Source organism: Homarus americanus, unplaced genomic scaffold (genome assembly GCF_018991925.1).
Source record: "Homarus americanus isolate GMGI-L3 unplaced genomic scaffold, GMGI_Hamer_2.0 scaffold16894, whole genome shotgun sequence".
NCBI classification, from domain to species: Eukaryota; Metazoa; Arthropoda; class Malacostraca; order Decapoda; family Nephropidae; genus Homarus; species Homarus americanus.
This window is the reverse complement of record NW_024746541.1, coordinates 4,854,227-4,881,188: the sequence shown is the minus strand read 5'-3', so window position 1 is coordinate 4,881,188 and position 26,962 is coordinate 4,854,227. Positions and strand designations below refer to the sequence as shown.

Sequence of the window (26,962 nt, the reverse complement as noted above, 5' to 3'; positions counted from 1 at the left end):
CACTATCGGAGGGCAAGCTGGCAATCCTTGCGAGAATTCTTCTCCGAATTTCCTTGGGATTGAATGTTGCATTTCTAGTCGGGATGCCTCGTTATGTGCTGAGAACATTGCTGGGGTTATACAGTGCGTGATTAGTGCATTTATCCCATCTTCTACCAAAACTTTCACTCGTCATTCATGGTTTGATCGCTCCTGTTCTCTTGCATGTAGGGAGAGAGATGGGCGTATCAACTTATGAAACTATCTCCTTCTTGAAGCAACTGCTCTGCAGTGAAGTAACTACGGCATCTGCAAAGCATTTCCAGCTTTCGGGTGGCAGCTTTAGCAATGTTGAGGATGTGTGGCTTCCATGACATATTAGAGGAAATGGTGGGGCCTAGCATATCTATTTTAGAATGTGGCAGAATGAATGCGTCCTGAAATGTGATTGGTGGGAGATCATCTAATTTAGAAAGTATAATTGGTAAATACTGAGTTTTATTACTATTGAATTTAACCAAGTTTCCACCTCTCCAGTCGGAGATGCTGCAGAGATCGGCTTTGATAGGTGTAATGATATCAGCTCTAGAAACAGATCTAGTTTGAGAGTTAGGGAGAAGGGAAAAATGTGTAGAAGAGTGAAGAGTAGAATGATCGGTGTAAGAATGGATAGTTGAGACCAAAGGACATGGAACTCTTCTATTGACCTTAGTTGAGACTAAGGTGAACCAACCCGTTCCAGTGTCTGTAAGAACCCAGTGCTGTCATCAACGAAACCGAGAAGTTCCTCGTGCTTGTTTGCTTCCTTATATACTGTATGTCTGTAAACTCACAAACACTCCTTTACTTGACGCCATCACTATACTTGTCCTGTATAAGTTCTCCGACTCTGAACTCTACTCATACTGTCCTGGTACTGTATGCAACAGACTTAAATTATCAGTTATAGTCATGGAAAATTGATAATGATTGCGGTTAATAATGAGTATGAAGAGGAATTAAAATGTAAAGTTTAAAATTATTAGGAAGATATACATGACTTCAATGTTTGGTAATATATGTCGCCGTTTTAAGTCCCTTTGTGTTTGTCATGTGAGAGACTCATTGGTAATATTTTGGTCTAAGAAAGATTATTTTATAATATATTTTCTCCCGTAAAATATTTTTTTTTTCTTAAGAATTGTCAGTGTCTCGTTTCGTAGTACTGGACAGCCGAAAGGGGCAGTCAGGAAATCCATTTAAATTATAATATATTTATGAATGGTCGTATAATAAACAATTGTATTAACAACATAAACATTAAGAAACAAGTATTTACCTCATAAGAGAAGTAGGGTGTACAGACAGACTCTATAACAAACAAAAATTTATCAAAAGACTTAAGACAAAACTTTTCATTATCACCTCATAGAATTGTATTAAGGTCTTGAGACGTAGAGAGACTTAACAATTATGATTAATTTGAACGACTATATACGGCAGCTCGTTCTGAGACAGTTAGGTTAGGTTAGGTTAGGTTATACATTATCCCCTGTCTAACAGACAGTAATACTCATATTAATGTGCACTACATAAGTTATATAATTACTACACCCACGGTGAGTAAACTGTGAGCCAGTGTCTACAATTTTCTCTCTAATACTGAAGTGAGTGATGTATGGTAATTAATCTTTTTGTCTAACAGGTGACCTCTTGACATCTGACTTATAGCCCTCTGCCTGGCTATGTCAACAGTAAGGACCAGACCCCTGGCCTGTTACTTGACTCTACCCTCAGTCCTACACTCTCTCTCGCTCACGATACACGTGAGGCTCCTGAACCTCAGATACATATCAGTTTTTTATTTTTAGTAACGCTCACAGCTCAAAGCGTTAATTACGGTGATATTATAATTATTTGTGCACTAGTTTATCTTAATAAATGGAGAAAAGACCATTTGGGTTTAATAATTTAACCCATAAACATTTATTAATGATACTTCCAAGGAACCTGGCAGACTCACGTTAAAGAACATTCAGCAGTGATTGTTAAAATAAATGGAAGGATTCAACTCAACATAGTAAAGCTATAAAGCTCCACATAATAAAGCTATTATACTCCACATAGTTTGTTTAGTTTAAACTATTCCTTAAAGGTGACGTTAATCTCCACTATCAGATTTTTAATCAAAGTTAACCTAAGAAGACAAAAGTAGATCATTGTTATGAATGTCAGTTTACGTTGGCCCTCAGAGAGTGAAGGTTGACTGTACACAGGACGAGGTTCTGTGTTTTTAGACAGGACCTGCCCTCCCCGGGTCAGAGGTGGGGTGCAACTCAGCATTAGTAAAGATGGTGGTGGTAGCTGCAGGTGTAGTACCAGCAGCTATCCTCTATAGTACCAATATGGCTGGTTGTAGTGTTGGTTGTACCGGTTGTAGTGTTGGTTGTACCGGTTGTTGTGTTGGTTGTACTGGTTGTAGTGCCAGGTGGGCCGTGGTCTAGGTCTGGGACCAAACACCACTGGTGGTCGGTAATTACTGTTCGGGTCGTGTACTATCGCTCCCTGTAGTGAAAAAAGGAAACACCATATTAGCCACAATACTGTATGTAAGACGACATATAATACAATAATAATATAGTACCAAATAATAATATTTTATGTCGTGATTTATTCTGTAATATTGTTATATTTTGTCTCCTCTATGGTCGCCATCTTCCTGACCTCAAAACTTAATATTCCATAAATGCAGACACAAACACGCCTGATATACAACAGCAAACAAATATTAAACACAGGACTAACCACACACATACTTTACTATTATTAATGTTAAGTAATTAACACATTATCCGTCCATATAAACTGGGTAACACTATTAATGAATTGAGTTAGAGTGTTGTAAAATTCTGTCCTCTTCTTCATATTCGTCAAGATCTTAAAAAAACAGAATAAATTTGTTTAAAACTGCTACTTTTTAACAAATCAAGATAAAATATCTCCTCTCAGCTACAATTTAAAGTAAAACTTTCAAGATAATATCAAAAAAATTTGTCCACAAATTAAAAATAATCAAAAGCAAGAAATTTTAACATTACCGAGTTGGGGTTCTTTGCATCAACTCCACCGTCATAGTAAGCAACATTGTCCATCTGTGCCTGCCGGACGTGTCTGTTTCCATGGCCTCTTGACAGCCCCAAGTTCTCTGTGCAGAATGGCATCACAACACAATGTTTTAAAATAAGAATCTTCAGCGTAGTACAGATAACAGAGTATTCGTCTTCATTTTACTGCATGGCCATATATAAGTAACTACTGTAGTACACGTATCACAACATGAAGATCATAATGTTTTCTTACAGTTCTAGAATTGTGAGAAGTGCCTACCTGAGTGAGCAGGTGCGGGCGTGTAGCAGAGCGCCAGCAGCAACACCCACGTCAGGCAGATCAGGTAGCAAGCCATCACCCTCACTGTATCCAGGTAGGTAAAGTATATGAGTCAGCTCAGTGTGTTCAGGTAGATAAAGTACATGAGTCAACTCACTGTATCCAGACAAAGTATATGAGTCAACTCACCTCAAATCAACACACACACACACACACACCACTGCTCACCCCAACTTCCTCTACCCCTCCGTGACGTCCAACCTCCACCCCCCAACATACTACACTCAGTATCACCCTCACCTACCCACTACACTCACCTCTCAACACCTAGCGTTTATGACCATCAACACTCAGCCGCTACACACAACCATCAACACACACAACCTTCACCAACCAACACTCAATACTCTTTTGAGCCCTTAAACCCTTCCAAGTCACCTGTTCCTAGGTGAGAATAGTGTTATTTAGGGCGGACCAACTCGATCCAATGTGTGTGTTTGAAGCCAGCAAGCACAGACTGAGGAGTTCCTCGTGATGGCAGCATTATATATGTGGACAACCTCACACACACTCGTTGCCTTGATGAACTCTCTGACGTCATGAATATGGATATACAAGTATATGTTCTCTGACTCTGGTCATAATATGTCCTTAGTGCTTCAGTGTTATTTTCATCAGGTGTTATTTATCTTAGATCTATTTGTTATTTTATTAAGTGAAAGATTCATTTGTAATATTTTCTCCCATAAAATAGTAGACAAGATTTAGTCCTAAAGAATTTTGTCTGATGAATTGTTTGTGTCACGTTTCTTAACACTGTACAGCCTCGATGAGTTCTCAAAAAGTATATTGCAATTTTTAAATGTATTTGTTGTACAAAGGCAGACGCTATATCAAACATCAAACATTATGAACTACTCAATAAGGTTTTCCGAGACATACAAACCATGTACAAAAAATCAAGGTAATTTCGTCTCCCAAATCATATTAAACACCGATCACCATACGCCTCCCCACTCAACTCCACCCCTACACACCACCCCACGCTTTTTGCTCGCCTCCCCACGCCACTCCACCTCCTACACGCCTCCCTTCCTCCTCTACACGCCTCCCTTCACGTGCCTCCCCACATACGCGAGGATATAAAAACTTACATTCCATCATAATTATGGTGTATATCGCAATTTTCTGGCTAAGATTAAACTTATCTTTAATATCTCCTAGACTCGTGATGTTAGATAATTATCCTGGGTGTTTAGTCGATGCAATTGTTAAGAGGTAAAACCATGAACTCTATAAGATTTTCAACTGAAATTAATTCTTAATGGTGACGTTAATCTCCTCAATCAGATGTTTTATTAAAGTTAATCTAAGATGATAAACTTATGAACTATAGACCAATGCACCTTGGGGTTATGTTGGTTATCAGGTGAAGGTATCCAGCCATCGCCCTCACTGTGCCAGGTAGATAAAGTATATGAGTCAATTCTCTGTGTCCAGGTAGATAAAGTATATGAGTCAGCTCACTGTGTCCAGGTAGATAAAATATAAGAATAAGAACATTATGTTTGGGCACCTACTATACGTACTGTACAGTATATACGTTAGCTGACCTTCATCCAACACACACCACTCTTTTCCTCCTCCGCTGCGTAGAAAATGATGGTCGGGAAGGGAGTACAGTCTACCCCCTCCTTGACCTCCAGCCTCCACCCACCAACATACTACGACTCAATATCACCCTCACCTACCCACTACACCCACCTACCAACACCTAACATTCATGACCATCAACACTCAGCTGCTACACCTGACTCACAACAACCAACACACATTACTCTTCCCTCATGAGAGCCCTTAAGGCCCTCCAATACAAATACCTACAGTAATTTCCCTACACTTGAAGTAAGCTGCTAGAGGATATATATATATATATATATATATATATATATATATATATATATATATATATATATATATATATATATATATATATATATATATATATATATATATATATATATATATATATATATATATATATATATATATATATATATATATATATATATATATATATATATATATATATATATATATATTTATATATATATACAAATATATATATAAATATTTATATATATACTGTATATATACACACACAGGATAAAACTGACCTTACCTGTTTATAGTTGACACAGTAGTATTCTTAGCTTAGACGGCGAAAATGGAACCAGTGTGGAATGTGTATGTACCCAGCGTCGCGCCGCCACCAGCAAGACTGACGAGTTCCTCTTGCCCGCTGCCTTTTATGTCTACTAGCAGAATCGCTGCCCTCCTGGCGGCTCATCCGATAGGCAACGGTTGGACGCCACCCTCCGGGAGGCTCCACATTGTCTCTGTTGAGTCCCCTACACTTCTTGTTCTATCAATAGTTCATTAACGGTGTATGCAAGTTCCACCATGTTTTTCACTACAACGTTAATGCAAAGTATTTTTTTAACATTAAACTGTTATTATTTTATTGTCTAATCAACAGTACATAAAACACCACCCATCATCACTACATATAACATCATCCACCATCACTACATATAACACTATCCATCATCACTACATATAACACATCCATCATCACTAAATATAACACCACCCATCATCACTACATATAACAATATCCATCATCACTACATATAACATCATCCATCTGACATTCTCGTGCGGACATATAACATATAACATCATCCATCATCACTACATATAACACCATCTATCATCACTACATATAACACCATCTATCATCACTACAGATCGGTAAAGTAGTTTCCAAGATTCTCGTGCGGACATACACACAAACACACCACAAACAAACAAACATACATACTTCTTTGTTTTATATAGATAGATGAACTAACACACTCTCCTTGTATGGGCGAACTTACTGACTTAATCATGAAGGTAAATTCCCTGTAAATGTTCTCCCGACTCCGAATACTCGGTGTTGATACTGTCTTAGAACTGTTTTTGGAGGTTAGGAATCCCAGTAATAATAACACTGTTACCTGCGCTTCCTTATTATGAAGTCACATTCGACATGCGCTCTGTGAAACGTCAACAAAGGCTGCGAGTGAGCTCTCCCTACAATTCCCAATTCTGATGAATTTAGTGAGACGACTACCTTCAGTCTGTTTAGAGAACTACAGTGGAGCCCAGTTGTAAGCACAGTGTTGCTCGTGAAATTTATAGTTGCTGGACTTAGACAATATTTTGTATAAAATATCTGGACTTTCTGCCTGAACCCTCGAGTCGGTTATTTTCGCATCTGCGCATGCGCAGTGCGAAGAGCGTGACGTTGTATGACGTGGTAGTGACGCCGTTGCCTCTCAATCTCACCTGTGACCGAAGACAAGCATTGCACAATGCCTGGGGAGAGTGGTGGGCAGAAACCTATGAAGGCTTTAGCTAGAGAAGAAAAGATTGCTTTACTGAACAACTTAGAAGACGACCTGAGGCTTTCAAGTAGCGAATGAGAAGCAGACGATCTGCGGCCAACAACAATAGAAGTGATCTGCTCTCATTGGGGTCACACCTTCACTGCCTGCTGCCGACGTGATCGTCCTAGATGTCGCTTCTGCTCACGTAACCACAACTCCACCGTTTGTGCCCAGAAAATCAAAGATTACCTTGATAGGGGTGGTGTGGGCTATGTTGTTGAGCCCAGGTGCTGTAACTGTGGCGGCCGGCACAATGCTGACTCACGGTAGTGCCCCAGTCGCCCTTCTGTCCCAGGGGAGAGGCCTCCCCAAGGGCCGCATCTACCACAACGCCCCCCCCCCCAAGTCTACTGGGAAACCTGCCCCTGCCTGGCTTCACCAGGCTGCACCACACTAGCACCTACCATTCCCTAACTCAACCACTACTGGCCCTCCTCCCGTTTCTACTCCGACGCTATCAAGCCCCGTGCTCCCACCAGTGCCCCCACAACCCTGTCTCTACCCTGACGCTGTCAAGCCTTGTGCCCCAACCAGCGCCCCCCGCCCCACAACCCCGTCGCTACCCTGACGCTGTCAAGCCTTGTGCCCCAACCAGTGCCCCCCACAACCCCGTCTCTACCCTGACGCTGTAAAGCCTTGTGCCCCAACCAGTGCTCCCCACAACCCTTCTCCAGTGATATGACACAGATCATGTCCCTCTTCCAAGAATTTACCAGTCATGTTGAGAAACTCTTCGTTACACTCTGTACCGCCATCTCCGACCTACACCGCCAACTCTTGCCCTTTGCTGCCACCCAGTCACTGCCCTCTTTTGGTTTGACACAAGCTGGAAGTCCCCCTTTGAGCCCCCCTGTGCACAGGTTGTGTGTACTGCTGCCCCCGAGCCAAGCCCTGCCTCATCTTCACGTCACGTGGTGCCTCAACCTGTCTACCCACCGCAAGATGCGCCCGCTAATGTGTCTGTGCTGTCTCCACCAGGGCTACCTATTGGGCCTAAGGACTCCACCCCAGGCTACCCATACTCCACCGATATTCCGGCACCTAAGGCCTATTCGTCCACGTCAGGGGTAATCAGTCTCATACACCACAATGGATAGCAACGCTACAGGACTGCAGGTACTCACCTGGAACATAAACGGCTTGCAAAGCAAGTTTGGTGCCCTCAAAACCTACGTCTAAACTGAAGACGTCGACGTGCAGTGCCTCCAAGAAACATGGTGTGCTACTGGTAGCTATGTGCTCAGTGGCTACACATGTGTTGACAGCCCATCCACCCCTGTTCTCCGCATCGATGGACTGCCACGAAGCCATGCACGTGGACTACGGATCTACGTCAAGAAGGATGTCCCCTACCAACCTCTCGACGTCCCCCTTGATGACTACACCACCGACGCACATGCCATCACAATCACACTAAAAGGTATGTCCCTCAATATTGTCAATGTCTATGTGCCTCCCTCCACCCCTACTGTACCTGTGCTACCACACCCTATCACCTCCACCCCAACCCTCCTTGTGGGGGACCTCAATGCCCGACACCCCAGTCTCGGCTCCCAGGGGCCCCACTCAAGCTCCCGGGGTAACTCCTGGCTCTCCTACCTACAAACCACTGATGACCTTGTACGTCTTCTCTGCCCTCCATCACCCACCCACATCGGGGGAGGGAAACCTGACTAGATCGATCTCTACTCTGACCCTCACCGCCCACACTCCACCCGCATCCTCCACTCCCCCCACAGTGACCATTTCCCTATCCACACTACCCTCCAGTACGTGAGAATACCCGCTCTACCCAAGGGCCCTAGGCTCAGCCTACCCCCTGCCAATATACCTGCCTTCATCACTACCATTGCTGAATGGTTTCAGGGTTACACTGTCACCACCGCAGACCAACTCTACCTTGATCTGTCCAAACAATGCACTGACCTTCTCCGCCCTGTCCCAAAACACCGCCACCCTAACCGCCAGCCCAGGAGTCAGAGGAATGTTAACCGCGACCCTCATGTTAAGTCTATCCGAGTATGGCACCGACTAGCAGTTGACCAGTGGCAGAAATCCCCCAACTCCCCTGACGCTCTACGCGTCCTAATGCGCACAAATAAAGAGTTCCAATCTGCCATCACTCTCGCATGAGAGGAGCAGTGGTTTGATTTTGCTTCTTCTATTGACCAGTCTACATCTATAGGTGATATATGGCGCACTATTAACCGTGCACGGGGCACCAACGCTAGACCCGCGCTCGACCCCAGACGAGCTGCCCGAGCTGAGGCGCTCTCCCAGACCATTGATGCGCTACCACCCGCTGTACAAGACCTCACCCTCGCACTGCAACCACAACGCCGACAGCGCATCTTCGAGTACCAAGACCTATCTGCAAACACTGACGTGCCTTTCACACAGTGTGAACTACTAAATGCTGTTAAGCGTGGTCGGTTCACCGCCCCTGGCGATGACGGCGTCACATATGATGTGTTAAATGCCCTTATTGCCACCCCAGGTAACCCCCTCCTCTGTCTATTTGACCTCTCTTTTGATACTGGTCAGCTGCCTCATTTATGGATACTGCCACCACCATCCCAGTCCCGAAACCAGGCAGACAAGATGAATATCGTCCAATCTCCCTCATCTCCTGCTTCTCAAAGATGATGGAGCGCATGATACGCCACCGCCTCCACTGGAAAATTGAAACCCACCTGCACCCTGGCCTAAGAACATAAGAACATAAGAATGGAGGAAACTGCAGCTGGCCTATTGGCCCATACTGGGCAGTCCCGTTTACACCCAACCTCTATTGCTCATATGAGCATCCAACTTATGTTTGAAGCAATTCAGCGTATTCGAGTTAATGATGATATTTGGTAACTTGTTCCATTCATCCACTACTCTGTGGTTTCCGCCCCGGAAAGAGCACTGCTCACTGCATCGCTCACTACATGGCAAACACCTCAGCCAAAATTTCCCTCTTCGTCGATTTCAAGGGTGCTTTTCATAAAGCCAACAGTGAAGTGATCCTTGAGGACCTCATTCACATGGATATGAAGGGCAAACTTCTCACGTGGATTGCTGACTACCTCTCTCATCGACAGGCCCCTGTCCGTTTTCAGGGCCACTACTCTACGATCAGGGACCTTGATCTTGGAACGCCTCAGGGAGATGTACTAAGCCGTACACTCTTTAATGTTCTCATGAACTCCATCTGACGCCTCAACGACATCTTTGCTGAGCGCGCCCTAGACGGTCACATCATAAGCTATGCTGATGATATTCTCCTCCAAATTACTACAGTGCAACATGAACAACCTATACTCTCCACGTTCGCCCGGACCTGTCAAACAGTCGGGCTAGTCATCTCTCACACTAAAACCAAGTTCAGCTCACGCTTCCGTCATCAGACACCGCTGATTCTGCAAGGACAAGACATCGATCTAGTACGCACCTACAGGTAACTTGGTCTACCTGTGCGAGCCACTACCAGAGCCACCACCTCCGTTGTCGCCGCCCACGTCATCTCCCAGTGCCGCCAACGAATGAGGCCCCTCCAGTCCCTCACTCACGGCCTCAAAGGAGCCTCTGTCAGGGTCCTACGTCTCATACATTGCTATCGTCAGAGCTGTCATAGATTATGCCTCACCTGTCCTTGTAGTTGCCTCCCAGCACGAGAAACAAAGCATAGAGAAAATCCAAAACAGAGGGATGAGACTCATCCTCGGCTGCCCTATGACCACCAGAATAGAAGTCATGCAACGTGAACTGATCCTGCTTCCCGTCTGTGACCGAATTACTGCTCTCAATGCCATCCTTGGTGTTAAACTTCTTCGCAGTGAGCAACCGACTCCCGTATCGCGCTCACTGAACTCACATCTTAACACCCTCCTGCGCCGGCCTGTCCCCATTTCTTTTCCTTTCCCCTCTCAACACTGGTCCGTCCACACTGGTGCTGACATCCTACGTTATCACCTCTACACCCCCTCGACCTCTCCCCCTCCCGAGTACACTCATCCGCCTCTACCGCCGTGGACTTCCCCGAGTATTGATGTTGTCGTCAACACCTTCCCTGGTCGTAAATCCACCCAACTGCGGTATACGCTCAAAATTAACTGCCTTGAGCAGATTAATGATGTCGCCTCCTCTCTTAAGACCTCCCACCGTCCTATCCTCGTCTACTGTGATGGGTCTGTTACCACGCTGGGCAGCGCTGGGGCAGCTGTGTGGATTCCTGAGCACCAGGTCTGCAGGAAAATCAGGGTCCACGACTGGGCCTCCTTCACTAATGCTGAAAGCATAGCCATTCTCGCGGTCATTCATGAGGGGGCGACCTATGCTCGTACTGAACGCCGGTACCTCCTTATAATCAGTGACAGCACTTCTCTAGCGAGGCTCAAATTACCCTCCCCCTCCTCCCATGCCGCCCAACACACCCTAGCCGCCGTCGCCTGGCTAGAACAAACTGATGACATCCGTGTCAAGTTTATTTGGATCCCGTCACATATAGGAATAACTGCCTGTGACACTGTTGATCGGATTGCCAAAGAAGCTACACAAGAAGAAGATACTGAAGCCACTCTCGCCCTCTCCCTGAATCATCTCAAATCTCGTATACACGCCACACAACGAGAGGCATTCGACGAAAATTGGACACACCTGAAACAACGGGATAGCGTCACACTATACCACTATGACGCTGTAACCGGTGATGACAACCGCCACTACAAATAGTATCAATCCCTGACTCGATCTCAACAGATTATATACATGAGACTGCGCCTAGGGTACAGGTATCTATGGGAGTACATTGGCAACCCTGTGCCTGGCTGCACTGTTTGTAAACTTTGTCGCCAACCCGACTCTCACACCCTCTCTCACTACATCCTCACTTGCCGTATGACCTCCTCCTATAGGTCTCCAGCTGTTACCATTACCTCTTCCCTCCCTGACCAGATATCCCTCCTCCTAGTGACAGGCCTGGCACTTGACATTATTAGGGACCTGCCACGCTTTGCCATAAACATGAAATGTACCGGGAACTTCCCCCCACACACTCATCATTCTTTCACTTTATGTAACTTGACAAAACCTATTAACCTTCAGGCTTTTACGCCCTTAATCACGAGTCATAAAGGCAAGTATGAACTTTGCATACGTCCCAGATGGGCGCTGTAAACGCTTCAACGCTTCACATTGCACAGGATGTAAGTGGGTGCCCAATAAACTAGTCCCCTCCGGAGCAAATCTAATCTAATCTATTATGAAGCAATTATTTAAAAAATAATATTTTTTTCCTACCCTGTCTCGGGCCACCAAATTTAGAGGTACTCATGACGAGGGAAGTAGTCTGATACTCTTTGTCCGATCATCTGATCATCTTTGTCCGCTCTTCCTAATGGTTTTGTCCGCTCGTCGCATCGTTTTTGTCCGATCCTCTGATTGTCTTTGTCCGATACTCTGGTGGTCTTTGTCCGATCCTGTGATGGTCAATGTCCGATCCTCTGATCGTCTTTGTCCTATGCCCTGATCGTCTTTGTCCGATCATTTGATGGTCAATGTCCGATCCTCTGATCGTCTTTGTCCCATACTCTGGTGGTCTTTGTTCGATTCTCTGATGGTCTTTGTCCGATCCTCTAATCGTCTTTGTCTGATACTCTGGTTGTCTTTGTTCGATCCTCTGATCGTCTTTGTTCGATCCTCTGATCGTCTTTGTCCGATTCTCTTATCGCCTTTGTCCGATCCTCTGATCGTCTTTGTCCGCTCCTCTGATCGTCTTTGTCTGATCCAGTGAAGGAGCTTGTCCGACTCTGATGATTTTTGTCCGATTCTCTGATGGTCTTTGTCTGATCCGCTGGTTTTGTCCGATTCTCTGATGGTCTTTGTCTGATCCGCTGGTTTTGTCCGATTATCTGATGGTCTTTGTCCGATCCTCCGATGGTCTTTGTCCGATCGATATGACCTAAACTGTTGTGCCGCTAAGATCATATTCATAATCTTTCATTCATTATCGGATCCTCCCATTATGGCTGCTTGTTTGGTCAAGTTTGTTTTGGGACACAGAACTGTTTCTGCATCGAACTGGTAGACTGTTCCATAGGTCTATCACCATCACTTTAGCTGGTAGACTGTTCCTTAGGTCTACCACCATCACTTAAGCTGGTAGACTGTTCCTTAGGTCTACCACTATCACTTGAACTGGTAGACTGTTCCGCTTAGTGCCACGGCTTGTAATCCGAGCGCTTGTCCACCCAACCGTCCCCACCAGGCCGGCCACCCCAGCTGACCACACAGTATGACCGAATCTCCACTGCCAGCTACACTCCACTCACTAGCTCCGATATGTCTCTTGGCTGCTCGTGTCAAAAATTCAAATTTCACGAAACAACAGCTGACTGATGTGATAATGGAAATCCAATGGACTCTCATACAGGACATCATGCAACAAATGAATAAGAAGATCATCAGGAAGCTAGATGAAGCTGACCGGCGCCTCACTGGCCAGCTAAGTGAGATTAAAAGAAGCTTGGGATTCTCGAAAGGAGAAATAAGTGACTTAAAAGCAAAATTGAACATTGAAGCTTAAGAGAACCGAACACTCAGGACCCAAGCTCAACAGCTGAGCGAGGAGAATTCCAAGCTTAAAACGGAACTAGCGACAACAGCAGACCGGGTGCATTATGTGGACGATATAGGGCAGCGAAAAACCTCAGGCTTCCCGGAGTCCCCAAAGATCTTCACGAGAACTGGGAGTCATCACATCGCAAAATTTCACGCCTACTGAATGAACATTTTCAAACTCCTGAAATCAAGTTTGATCGTGTTCAACGCATCGGAAAACCCAACCCCTCCCGCCCCCGCGACATGATAACAAAATTCTCAACCCCCTCTGACCGTGACAAAGTGTTTTGTCAGCGTAGTAAGCTGAAGGGCACTACTATCTTCGTCAATGAACACCTCTGCCCAGGTACGACTAAAGCCAGCCAACAGCAAGTGGACCACTTTAAAGAAGCCAGGAAACAAGGGAAACACGTGACGTTCAATCATAAAACCCTTGCTGTGAGGAATCGAGCACGTGGACGCCCGCCCACTCACCCACCCGCTGTACCAGTCCCCCCAGGAGCCCCCCCAAACCCCCCGAAAACCCCCTCCCTACTGGGAGGGAACTAACCACTGCCGCTATCACCTGAGGAGTTTCCCCTCCCTGTCGGCCAACCCAGGTACACGTCCACCCTCTGCGGTGGAAACCAGTGACGCTCAGAACCAAATGACTCAATTTGGAAATCACCCTCAACAGTCATCTTAATGCTGTTGGTTGTAGCACTTGTGAGTACGCCCCCCCCACCCCCCCAAACACACTATTATAACTTTCTTTGACCTTCCTTTTCACACCTCAGTGACCCTGAGTTTTTACTGTTCTTTAATCAGTACCAATATTCCTACACTGATGATGCTAGTGTCGTTCGCTTAGATGTACTGGATCGTATGTGTTACACCTCCTTCACCCATGGTATCGACACAATACTCCCTCACATTGATCCTGATACCTTTCTACAAAACTCACTGGGTTACACCAACCCCAACTGTACCTATTACCTTCCTGACTCTCCCGAGTTTAGATCTAGTCTTCTTCTACCTCATTCCTTCTTAATTAGCCATAACATCAGCAGTATTCCCCTTCATCTAGATACCTTTTTAGATCAGTGTTTATCATCCATTGCCCACAAATTTGATGAACTTGGGTTCTGTGAGACCAAACTCACTAACGATATTGAACATTTGTATAACATTCCTAATTATAATAGACACTGCGTCAACATGTCACGACACAGTGGTGGTGTCGCCCTATATGTTGATATCAAGTATAACACTTCTGTAAGAGATGATTTAAAGGTTCAGGAGGAGTACATGGAGAGTGTTTTCATTGAATTACGTAACGACACACGAAATATCCTAGTAGGCGTAATCTACAGAAGACCCCACACTAATGTAAGGAACTTTCATGATAAATTTTCAGAGCTTATCTTTACCATAACTTCAAAGATAAAACTTTTCTACATTACAGGAGATTTCAACCTTGATCTATTAAAATCAGAAACCAACACCTTCTTGCAACCTATCATTCTAAGCTTTTCTTCAACACTATAACCAAACCCACTAGAGTAACTGCCACCTGTGCAACATTTACCAATTTTTGCCAAATGTAAAACAGCCACATGACCTCAAAGGTCGAGTAGAAAACAACTTACTGAATGTTAAGAGGGTTCTTGTCTATGCCTCCGACAACCTTAACGTGAACTTCTTCAAGTTCTCTTGCATCTTCAATGCTTCCTATGATAAATGCTTCCCCCTCAAGACTAAGTCAGTGAAAACTGTATACATTTCCAAACCATATATCACAAGTGAGATCAAGGCAATAATAAAAGAAAAACACAAACTCCAAAGGAAATTTGCAAGAAGTCCTATAACTTTCAATGATGCTTACCGAAGTATCAGAAATAGAGTAACTCAAAGAATTGGAAATGGCCGACGTAGTTATTATACAAATAAGCTCCAGTCAGCAACAGGCAGCAATAAGAAAATCTGGAATATCCTAAATTCTATTCAGAATAGGAACACTCAACCTTCGGCCTCCCTCATGACCAACCACTTCAATGATTATTTTGTCAATGTTGGCAAAAATCTTGCAGAGAGCGTCCCTGATCACCATGAGGAATTTAGAGCCTACCTGCAAAGCAGACAGCAAATTGTCCAATGAAGCAGCAGCAGCCGAAGACAATACTGTATACTGTACCAATGAGCATCATTAATAAAGGAGCCAACTTATTACTACCTGTTTTCCTACACATTTGTAACTCCTCTTTCACTAGTGGTGTCTTTCCTGATAAACTGAAAATTGCTATAGTTCACCCAGCATAAAAAAATCTGGGGACAAAGGTCATTTCAAGAATTACCGCCCCATATCAGTCCTCCCAGCCTTGAGAAAGATACTGGAGAAGCTAGCATGTAGTAGATTAAATTTCTTCTGCAATGCCAATAACATTTTTACAGACTCCCAGTTTGGATTTAGAGCTAGAAGGTCAACTGAGAATGCTCTGCTATCCTTTGCTAGTGACATCCCAAACACCTTTGATGACAGTCAGTTCACAGTAGGTATATTCTTGGACCTCTCTATGTAAACTTCTCCTGAAGACTCACACTTATGTCTTGAAGTTGCACAAAGAATCGTTCACAAAAGTTTATTTTAGTTTACTTCACTGAGATGAGTAGATGGATACAGGTGTTATGGTAGCAGAGCGTAGTTTTTAATGTCGTGACTGATAGTTCTGTGGTTGGGATAATGAACGCCATCATGTGTTGGTTAGTAATGGTAGGGATTGAACTCGCACTGATGCTCATCCTTGTGCCCGGATTGAGTTGGTTAGGCTTGACAGTAGAGATAGAAGTGACGAGGAAGAGAGACAGCCACGAGACCTTGGTACAGCTGAGACAGGAGTTCGGAGACCTAAAGAGGGATTATCAAGCACAGGTAAACAGGTTCAAGTGGGAGTTTCGGGCACACATTCAACGGTTCAGGGAGGAAACCAGGGGTGAATGTCAGGCACACGTCCAGCAGTCAAGGAAGTGTGAGGTCCAAGTGGGAAATACAGGGGTACGTAAGTAGTTCAGAGAGGTTGATCGAGCCCTCCAGCTGAGAAACAAGACGAAGCCGACAAATTACAGTTTAGGGTGCATGGTAATGAGAAAAGGCAGGTTGTAGAGGGTGAGTTGGAGGAGTTGTGAGTAGGGCAGAGGGGATTGGAGAGATGGTTAGGTCAGAGATGTGCGTTGAGTAGTGGTTGCTGTCATGAGCGGGATTGAGAGTACGGTTGTAATGTCCAGGGCCTCACTAATATGGACTGGTACATTGTCAGAGGGTTGGTCTGCCGGCATGAGGTTCGGAGACGTGGACTGAGTATTGTTTTGACACTGGTTCCTCTTAGCTCAAGGGCCAGGCAAAGGAGAGCATGTTTGAGATGGACTGAGTATTGTTTTGACACTGGTTCTCTTATTTCAAGGGCCAGGCCAAAGGAGAGCATGGTTGTTTTGGGCTGGTATTAATTTTGACATTGGTTCTCTTAGTTCAAGGGCCAGGCAAAGGAGAGCATGTTTGTTTGGGCTGGTATTAATTTTGACATTGGTTCTCTAGTTAAGGGCCAGGCAAAAGGGGAGCGTGATGTTCTGGTTGGTTTTGAGTTGGGCTAGGCATGAAATGGAGTTGCTGGCTGCGAGTTGGAATACGGCAGAGTTGAAGGTGGCTTCTAAGTTGTTCTCTCAGCACATGAGGGCAGTGCTGTTTTCTTTTAGGGGGGTCGAGTGTTAGCGGGAGAGAAAAGGAGAGAAGAGAAGACAAATGCTGCGTTTAGCACGTTAGAGGGGTGAGATGCAGTCCTTAGAACAAATTTTTAGGGGGGTCGTATGTATGTTTTCTCAGCACATGAGGACAGTGCTGTCTTTTTTTAGGGGGGTCGATTGTAATATTCAGAAATTTCAGAGTAATTTCGAATGCCCCGCCATTGGCAACACTGAGCGTTCAAGGTCGCGGGAGGGAAGAGAGCGCTTTCTGCTCATAGCGAGAGATGGTGGAACTAGGCCTATATGATATTAAATGAAATTTACCGAATGAATAATGATGCGATTCATAAACTTAAGGGACTATTATTGAATTTGAAATTATTATAGATCGTTTATCAGTCTGAATAATGTTACGGGTGTCCCAAGGAGTTATTAGTTAGGCGGAAAATATGTCACGTAGGCCTAAGGCCCTCCCTGAGTCACGGAGAAGCATTCAGACATACAAGACGTCCCTGCGCGTCCGTCACAGAAATAGTCACGTGGCCTAGTCACCTGTGCTGCGCTATTGCAGTATAACAAGTAAGTCTCATTCGATCTCAGACAGGGTTAGATAGGGCAGTGGTAAAGTAAACTAGAGCTAACAGTGAGTTCATTTCAGGGTTTCCATCAGAACCCACTTGACCGGAGTTGACCGGAGTTTGACTGCGAGAGATTGACTGCCGTTTGAGACTGCCGTTGATGATTGAGGGTGGCGATTGTCGCCATTAGACCGATCAGTGTAGGCCTGTCACTGTTTAGCGGGGTATCAAAGGATCTCTTGAGGAAATCTAGCCGTCTGGATGCCCAGCTGACGACGGGACGATCGTTGGGGTCATCAGTCTCCTCTACCTCGGCTCACAACACCACATGTTCCGAGCCGCTTAGTGAAACCCTCTTGCTAACGGGAAGCTAAAGCTTCTCTCAACTGTACAAGGTCTGATTGGCTCACTCCCTTCCGCTTTATGGACGCACTGGGAGTACACTGAGGCTATCTGAGTAAATTAATGGTCACACACTGAGACCGTGAGTGTAGGTCTCTAGGAGATACCTAGAGGAACATTTTCCCTCCCTTATTACGGGTGTAGTTAATACCATTTCTCAGACTGATATTATCTTGACGTGTGTAGTTTAATAGTTCCTAAATAATTTTGATAGTATTGTTTTTGAATGTTTGTGTCATTAAGTGGAACCAGAGTGATACTGTGATTTGATTCTTTTAATGCATCTAATTTTCCTTTATAATTCCAATCTCTGGTATAATCTTTGTTCCCCAGAGTAGCGTTTAAGTTAGGTTAGGAAGAGTGCATCTGTTGGGGTGATATAATTTTGTTGAGTGCCCTTAAGGCCTATTCATTGTAGAGTATTTAATTTCTTATTTTTTATTACCATTTCCTCAGGGACTGATATTATTTTGTTGAAAGCCCTTAAGGCCTATTCCTTGTAGAGTATTTAATTACTATTTTTTTAATACCATTTCCTAAGTGACTGATATTATTTTGTGAAAGCCCTTAAGGCCTGTTTCATGTGTGCAAGCAACATTTCTTAATACTTCAAATTTATTGTTGCCTGAGTTTCTAATAATTTCTATATCATGTATAACTTTTATTCCCCAGAGTAGTGTTTTAAGTTCAAGTTAAGAGGTGCGCATATTGGTGTACAATTATTTGATTGTGTTTGTAGTGTTGGAGGGAATATAAGTGGCTAAATTTTACAGTGTGTCTCATTCATCCCAGTCACAGACGCTATCCTTCCACGGGTCACGGACAATTCATTTTGTTTAGTAGATTTAAGTGTTCTTGTGCTGGTTCGGGATTTTTCTCAAAGGGGCGCTTCCACTGCCATTACCATCTATTAATTTTTAATAAACCCCAAGTCAAGTGAGAAATTAAAGTCCAGTAAATTCCGACCCGTTACATATATATATATATATATATATATATATATATATATATATATATATATATATATGTAACAAGACGGATCTTGCAAGAAGAATATTACATATAGGTAGAATATTGATAGTATAAGAGTATTAAGAGAGGAAGATTTTGGTAGCGTGGCCGTGATAGTTATTTACACTTATCGTATCTTCTATGTCAATACACATCTATTACGTCTTAAGGGCGACTTCTCAAACACTGCTTCGTTACAACTCTTTATTAATTACGAACATGACATGGACACATTAATAACACCTTCTATTGAAGTTACTAGGACATTATATTTACATTACTAGGACATCATGTTACGTTACTAGACACTGATTCTCGGACACGAACCTGAAATGAATACACTTCCCACATAAGTAACTCATCCCATGGAAAGCTCTGACAAACACTCACGTGACCTAGGGGAGGCCTAGCAGGTAGTCCTGGGTTGTCTCTATGGGAGACTGCTTAGCTGGGCGCCGGAGGGAAGTCTCGGTCCTGACCGGGGGCGACCGGAGGCGACCGGAGGCGGCTTGCCACCGGCCCCTGACTTCTCTCGAGCAGTACTCGGGACGTGGTAGCTGGCTCTTTGTCTGGGTATCTCCGTCTGCGAATGTTTCGAGGGAGGACTAGGACGTCCTATATATTGGGAGGCGAGCCGTCAGGTTGAGCTGATCGGGGGCGGCGGCGGCGGCGAAGGGTCTCCTTACATTTGCCCTCGCTAATGTAGGGTCAGGTCTGGACTTTTTCAGAGACTATAAGTTGTATCTTCTGGAAAAGTCATCAAATGGGGCCGTGTGACATGAGAGGTCCTGGTTGATTTGTGGCCCCTTGAGTTGGGCTCCGAGGGTTACATTTGACCTGGCTAATGTGAGGTCAGGTCTGGACTTCTTTCTGCTGTGTAGCATATTGTGTATATTGGGAGAGAGTCGGCTGGTGCCTTCTTACATGTTTGTTGGCCGTGTGACATGGGAAGGGGAGCTAGTTGATTTGTAACACCCTTGAGCACCCGTGAGAGTTACCCTACACTTGACCCCCCTAATGTCGGGTCAAGTCTGGCCTTCCTCTTGCTATGTAAGCTGTGGTCTGACAACCCATCACTACACCTCCCGCCAAGACCAAAGCTTTCATGCTCAGAGAACTGATGACACATTTGAAGTAGACAGTAACATCATGTGCAGTATCTAATATGGTCCCTGAGGCGATAATGTATCCTTACATTTTACGAATTATAACCCTAGAGATGTATGTTTTTCTACTGGCATAGTTTGATCTGACAAAGCTTACTATACCTCCCGCCAAGATTAAATCTTCTATGACAGGAGAAAAAAATAAAATACATACACAGTAAGTGAAGATAGAGTGATCTAAAGATCCTTCATATCTAGCATAGTGTCCGAGGCAAACTTGCAAATCACATTCTACAAACAAAATCAGGTGTTACATTGCCTAACCAGGCCGTGTCAAAATAAGAATTCGTCCCACTCAGTAGTATGTCTGCAACATTGCATTTGGTAATACAAACATTGATCAAATGAACTCATAGAAAAAGTGACTAATCTTTTAAAAAAAACATTCTTTGTAGTACATGTTAACAAAAATCAGAGAATTAAATACAAAATACAAAATGCTCCTACTTCACATGTTAGGGTGTTATATCTTTTTATTACACATCAGCAACATCAACAACATCAGTACATTTGTTGGGTTCAGCATGGCTCAAGTCCTCCATCCAGCTGGTATCTGAAAATAGGGAATGCCGACAGCACAACAGCGGTAGTCGATTGGTCCTTCTAATTATCCACCTTTTCATCGTCGATTTTCTTCTGATGTCAGCACAGGACGTCTTCTGTCTTCACATAGCACGTTTTTCTTTCTTTAATACCGCACTTTCTAGGTCGTGTCACCACATCTGACTTCTTCTCACTTCCTCCTGGTTTCTATAATATTCCAGATGATTTTTCTGTTCACCTGCGCTTCCTCTACGTTTAGAGCATTTTCATATTCCAGATGAATTTTCTGTTCATCTGCGTTTCTTTATACATCTTCATTTTCATATTCCAGACGATTTTTCTGTTCATCTGCGTTTCCTTATACATCTTCGTTTTCCGTCATATTCCAGATGAATTTTTCTGCTCCATCTGTATTTCTTCTCTGCAACATCATCATTTTCAACATATTCCAGACGATTTTCTGTTCATCTGCCGTCGGCCCCCTCCGGCCGGGATGAAAGCCGGTCCACTGCTTGGGCTGTCGTCTCCTTAGATGACTGTAAGGCAGGTTCCGCGGACCAGGGCTCGCCCTCCGTACGTGAGTGTCGGCGAGACCAAAGACCGTCCTGTCTTACACCTTCCACAGTGGTGAATCCCTCCCTGGCTGGGCTCACCAGGGTTCGTTGTGTGGCGCTGCATTCCACACTCCTTAACTTCCTAAAGTAGAAAAATATAAAATCTTCTTAATCCTAGACCAGGTAGGACTTGAAAGAAGTGGGGTGGTGCGTGGCGGGTGTGGTGCTGCATTCCTCACGCTGCTTCTTCTCTTCTTATATGTGCTGTGGTCGGATTCCGGCTAGCCATGGGGCGGTACTGTGTGTGACATTTGACAGAAACAATCCGAAAGGGATGATGGATTAGTTGGAAGTGTATCCGTAAAGAAAAACAAATATTTACTTTATACGTTACGTCAATGTTTGGCAACTATAGTTTCCATCACGACAATATTCTCATTAGGCTGGGTCGGGGAGTGAAGCTCTGCTCACTACATTGAATATTATTTATCACTACGCGTCAAAGAGTACATTACAAATCATACTAGCATAAAAACACACTGAGTGAAGCTCTGTAATTATCGCAATATTACTTTATATTAACCATCATCATCAACATATAGCTTACGGGACAAAAGACGGGGGATTAGTGAGGTCTTACGCGGCTGGCCAGGCTGGCGCGGGGCGGGGTGGGGCCAGGCGTGGCGGGTGAGGTGGGGGGGGAGCCGGGGCGTGGTTGATCGGGCCAGGCCGGGGCTTTGCGGGGCACGGAACGGCGGGGCGGGGCGGGGCACGAAACGGCGGGGCGGGGCAGGGCGGGGCAGGGATGGGCGGAAGGGTAAGGAGGGTGAGGTGAGGATTAGGACAGGGAGGAGGATGTAGGTTAAAAGACATGTTAAGTTATAACAGTTAGTACAGACACGGCTTTCATCACTGAAACAATTTCTACGTTCAACACTGACCAACAATCAAACTGCACTTGGGCTACTGAGAATGTCACAGATCGCGGAGAACACTGAGAAATCACGTCAAGCACTGAACATATTTCTAGAAAAATTCGCGCATACCACGACGAGAGACAATTACTTGAGCTGTAACGGTGACACACTAGGACACTTTTCACGCTACGACGCTATGACACAGGAATTACTTATTACACAATTGTAGACAATACTTAGACTGAATCAAATGAAGAATGAGACGAGCCAGGTGTTATGGCTAACCGAGGGAAGGTGTGAGTTTACTTTAAGTTCGCTGCTACCATTATAATAACTAAGCGAGGAGGGCATGGATTAACGTATATAGTTCGCTGTCACCATTGTAATGCTACAAAATATTCACAAAAAGAAGATTACATATATATAGGTAGAATATTTATAAAGAGAGTAAAAGAGAGAGGAAGATTTTGGTAGCGTGGCCGTGATAGTTATTTACACTTATCGTATCTTCTATGTCAATACACATCTATTACGTCTTAAGGGCGACTTCTCAAACACTGCTTCGTTACAACTCTTTATTAATTACGAACATGACATGGACACATTAATAACACCTTCTATTGAAGTTACTAGGACATTATATTTACGTTACTAGGACATCATATTACGTTACTAGACACTCTGATTCTCGGACACGAACATGAAATGAATACACTTCCCACGTAAGTAACTCATCCCATGGAAAGCTCTGACAAACACTCACGTGACCTAGGGGAGGCCTAGCAGGTAGTCCTGGGTTGTCTCTATGGGAGACTGCTTAGCTGGGCGCCGGAGGGAAGTCTCGGTCCTGACCGGGGGCGACCGGAGGCGACCGGAGGCGGCTTGCCTCCGGCCCCTGACTTCTCTCGAGCAGGACTCGGGACGTGGTAGCTGGCTCTCTGTCTGGGTATCTCCGTCTGCGAATGTTTCGAGGGAGGACTAGGACGTCCTATATATTGGGAGGCGAGCCGTCAGGTTGAGCTGATCGGGGGCGGCGGCGGCGAAGGGTCTCCTTACATTTGCCCTCGCTAATGTAGGGTCAGGTCTGGACTTTTTCAGAGACTATAAGTTGTATCTTCTGGAAAAGTCATCAAATGGGGCCGTGTGACATGAGAGGCCCTGGTTGATTTGTGGCCCCTTGAGTTGGGCTCCGAGGGTTACATTTGACCTGGCTAATGTGAGGTCAGGTCTGGACTTCTTTCTGCGGTGTAGGATATTGTGTATATTGGGAGAGAGTCGGCTGGTGCCTTCTTACATGTTTGTTGGCCGTGTGACATGGGAAGGGGAGCTAGTTGATTTGTAACACCCTTGAGCACCCGTGAGAGTTACCCTACACTTGACCCCCCTAATGTCGGGTCAAGTCTGGCCTTCCTCTTGCGATGTAAGCTGTGGTCTGACAACCCATCACTACACCTCCCGCCAAGACCAAAGCTTTCATGCTCAGAGAACTGATGACACATTTAAAGTAGACAGTAACATCATGTGCACTATCTAATATGGTCCCTGAGGCGATAATGCATCCATACATTTTACGAATTATAACCCTAGAGATGTATGTTTTTCTACTGGCATAGTTTGATCTGACAAAGCTTACTATACCTCCCGCCAAGATTAAATCTTCTATGACAGGAGAAAAAAATAAAATACATACACAGTAAGTGAAGATAGAGTGATCTAAAGATCCTTTATATCTAGCATAGTGTCCGAGGCAAACTTGCAAATCACATTCTACAAACAAAATCAGGTGTTACATTGCCTAACCAGGCCGTGTCAAAATAAGAATTCGTCCCACTCAGTAGTATGTCTACAACATTGCATTTGGTAATACAAAACATTGATCAAATGAACTCATAGAAAAAGTGACTAATCTTTTAAAAAAAACATTCTTTGTAGTACATGTTAACAAAAATCAGAGAATTAAATACAAAATACAAAATGCTCCTACTTCACATGTTAGGGTGTTATATCTTTTTATTACACATCAGCAACATCAACAACATCAGTACATTTGTTGGGTTCAGCATGGCTCAAGTCCTCCATCCAGCTGGTATCTGAAAATAGGGAATGCCGACAGCACAACAGCGGTAGTCGATTGGTCCTTCTGATTATCCACCTTTTCATCGTCGACTTTCTTCTGATGTCAGCACAGGACGTCTTCTGTCTTCACATAGCACGTTTTTCTTTCTTTAATACCGCACTTTGTAGGTCGTGTCACCACATCTGACTTCTTCTCACTTCCTCCTGGTTTCTATAATATTCCAGATGATTTTTCTGTTCACCTGCGCTTCCTCTACGTTTAGAGCATTTTCATATTCCAGATGAATTTTCTGTTCATCTGCGTTTCTTTATACATCTTCATTTTCATATTCCAGACGATTTTTCTGTTCATCTGCGTTTCCTTATACATCTTCGTTTTCCGTCATATTCCAGATGAATTTTTCTGCTCCATCTGTATTTCTTCTCTGCAACATCATCATTTTCAACATATTCCAGACGATTTTCTGTTCATCTGCCGTCGGCCCCCTCCGGCCGGGATGAAAGCCGGTCCACTGCTTGGGCTGTCGTCTCCTTAGATGACTGTAAGGCAGGTTCCGCGGACCAGGGCTCGCCCTCCGTACGTGAGTGTAGGCGAGACCAAAGACCGTCCTGTCTTACACCTTCCACAGTGGTGAATCCCTCCCTGGCTGGGCTCACCAGGGTTCGTTGTGTGGCGCTGCATTCCACACTCCTTAACTTCCTACAGTAGAAAAATATAAAATCTTCTTAATCCTAGACCAGGTAGGACTTGAAAGAAGTGGGGTGGTGCGTGGCGGGTGTGGTGCTGCATTCCTCACGCTGCTTCTTCTCTTCTTATATGTGCTGTGGTCGGATTCCGGCTAGCCATGGGGCGGTACTGTGTGTGATATTTGACAGAGGGATGATGGATTAGTTGGAAGTGTATCCGTAAAGAAAAAAAATATTTACTTTATACGTTACGTCAATGTTTGGCAACTATAGTTTCCGTCACGACAATATTCTCATTAGGCTGGGTCGGGGAGTGAAGCTCTGCTCACTACATTGAATATTATTTATCACTACGCGTCAAAGAGTACATTACAAATCATACTAGCATAAAAACACACTGAGTGAAGCTCTGTAATTATCGCAATATTAAGTAACACTAACCACCGATTTCGAAGCATAACTCACGGGACAAAACATATGGGGATTGGTGGTCACACTGGACGGTGCAAGGCGGGTGGAGGCGAGGCGAGGCGAGGCGAGGCGGGGCGCGGCTGGCCAGGCCGGCGCGGGGCGGGGTGGGGCGAGGCGTGGCGGGTGAGGTGGGGGGGAGCCGGGGCGTGGTTGATCGGGCCAGGCCGGGGCTTTGCGGGGCACGGAACGGCGGGGCGGGGCGGGGCACGAAACGGCGGGGCGGGGCAGGGCGGGGCAGGGATGGGCGGAAGGGTAAGGAGGGTGAGGTGAGGATTAGGACAGGGAGGAGGATGTAGGTTAAAAGACATGTTAAGTTATAACAGTTAGTACAGACACGGCTTTCATCACTGAAACAATTTCTACGTTCAACACTGACCAACAATCAAACTGCACTTGGGCTACTGAGAATGTCACAGATCGCGGAGAACACTGAGAAATCACGTCAAGCACTGAACATATTTCTAGAAAAATTCGCGCATACCACGACGAGAGACAATTACTTGAGCTGTAACGGTGACACACTAGGACACTTTTCACGCTACGACGCTATGACACAGGAATTACTTATTACACAATTGTAGACAATACTTAGACTGAATCAAATGAAGAATGAGACGAGCCAGGTGTTATGGCTAACCGAGGGAAGGTGTGAGTTTACTTTAAGTTCGCTGCTACCATTATAATAACTAAGCGAGGAGGGCATGGATTAACGTATATAGTTCGCTGTCACCATTGTAATGCTACAAAATATTCACAAAAAGAAGATTACATATATATAGGTAGAATATTTATAAAGAGAGTAAAAGAGAGAGGAAGATTTTGGTAGCGTGGCCGTGATAGTTATTTACACTTATCGTATCTTCTATGTCAATACACATCTATTACGTCTTAAGGGCGACTTCTCAAACACTGCTTCGTTACAACTCTTTATTAATTACGAACATGACATGGACACATTAATAACACCTTCTATTGAAGTTACTAGGACATTATATTTACGTTACTAGGACATCATGTTACGTTACTAGACACTGATTCTCGGACACGAACCTGAAATGAATACACTTCCCACATAAGTAACTCATCCCATGGAAAGCTCTGACAAACACTCACGTGACCTAGGGGAGGCCTAGCAGGTAGTCCTGGGTTGTCTCTATGGGAGACTGCTTAGCTGGGCGCCGGAGGGAAGTCTCGGTCCTGACCGGGGGCGACCGGAGGCGACCGGAGGCGGCTTGCCTCCGGCCCCTGACTTCTCTCGAGCAGGACTCGGGACGTGGTAGCTGGCTCTCTGTCTGGGTATCTCCGTCTGCGAATGTTTCGAGGGAGGACTAGGACGTCCTATATATTGGGAGGCGAGCCGTCAGGTTGAGCTGATCGGGGGCGGCGGCGGCGAAGGGTCTC

The 26,962-nt window shown here is 44.7% G+C and overlaps 1 protein-coding gene and 1 pseudogene across 3 annotated transcripts; one reads left to right on the top strand and one right to left on the bottom strand.

Moving 5' to 3' along the window:
- Nucleotides 1–1,216: 1,216 nt before the first annotated feature.
- On the bottom strand, nt 1,217–5,667 carry LOC121879285. 3 transcript variants are annotated; one of them, XM_042385880.1, is made up of 4 exons: nt 5,528–5,667; nt 3,346–3,429; nt 3,057–3,163; nt 1,217–2,523 (listed from the first exon to the last, which is right to left on the bottom strand). In XM_042385880.1, exons 2-4 carry the CDS (start codon nt 3,419–3,421, stop codon nt 2,344–2,346), a joined length of 363 nt encoding a protein of 120 aa, XP_042241814.1. In that variant the 5' UTR covers nt 3,422–3,429; nt 5,528–5,667; the 3' UTR covers nt 1,217–2,343. The 3 variants fall into 3 exon arrangements, with proteins under 3 accessions (XP_042241814.1, XP_042241816.1, XP_042241815.1); XM_042385882.1 differs by having other exon boundaries at nt 5,523–5,663; XM_042385881.1 differs by lacking the exon at nt 5,528–5,667 and adding an exon at nt 3,784–3,889.
- A 7,449-nt stretch (nt 5,668–13,116) lies between these two features.
- The window catches only part of LOC121879331, a 41,319-nt pseudogene continuing 27,473 nt past the window's right edge, over nt 13,117–26,962 (top strand).

Bases quoted from the DNA above. Each gene is read 5' to 3' on its own strand.
- LOC121879285 (XM_042385880.1), bottom strand. From the start codon at position 3,421: ATGGCTTGCTACCTGATCTGCCTGACGTGGGTGTTGCTGCTGGCGCTC. The intron at 3,164-3,345 runs GTAGGCACTTCT...CATTCTGCACAG, and splicing joins GCCCGCACCTGCTCACTCAG to AGAACTTGGGGCTGTCAAGA. The intron at 2,524-3,056 runs GTAATGTTAAAA...TTTTCACTACAG, and splicing joins ATGCAAAGAACCCCAACTCG to GGAGCGATAGTACACGACCC.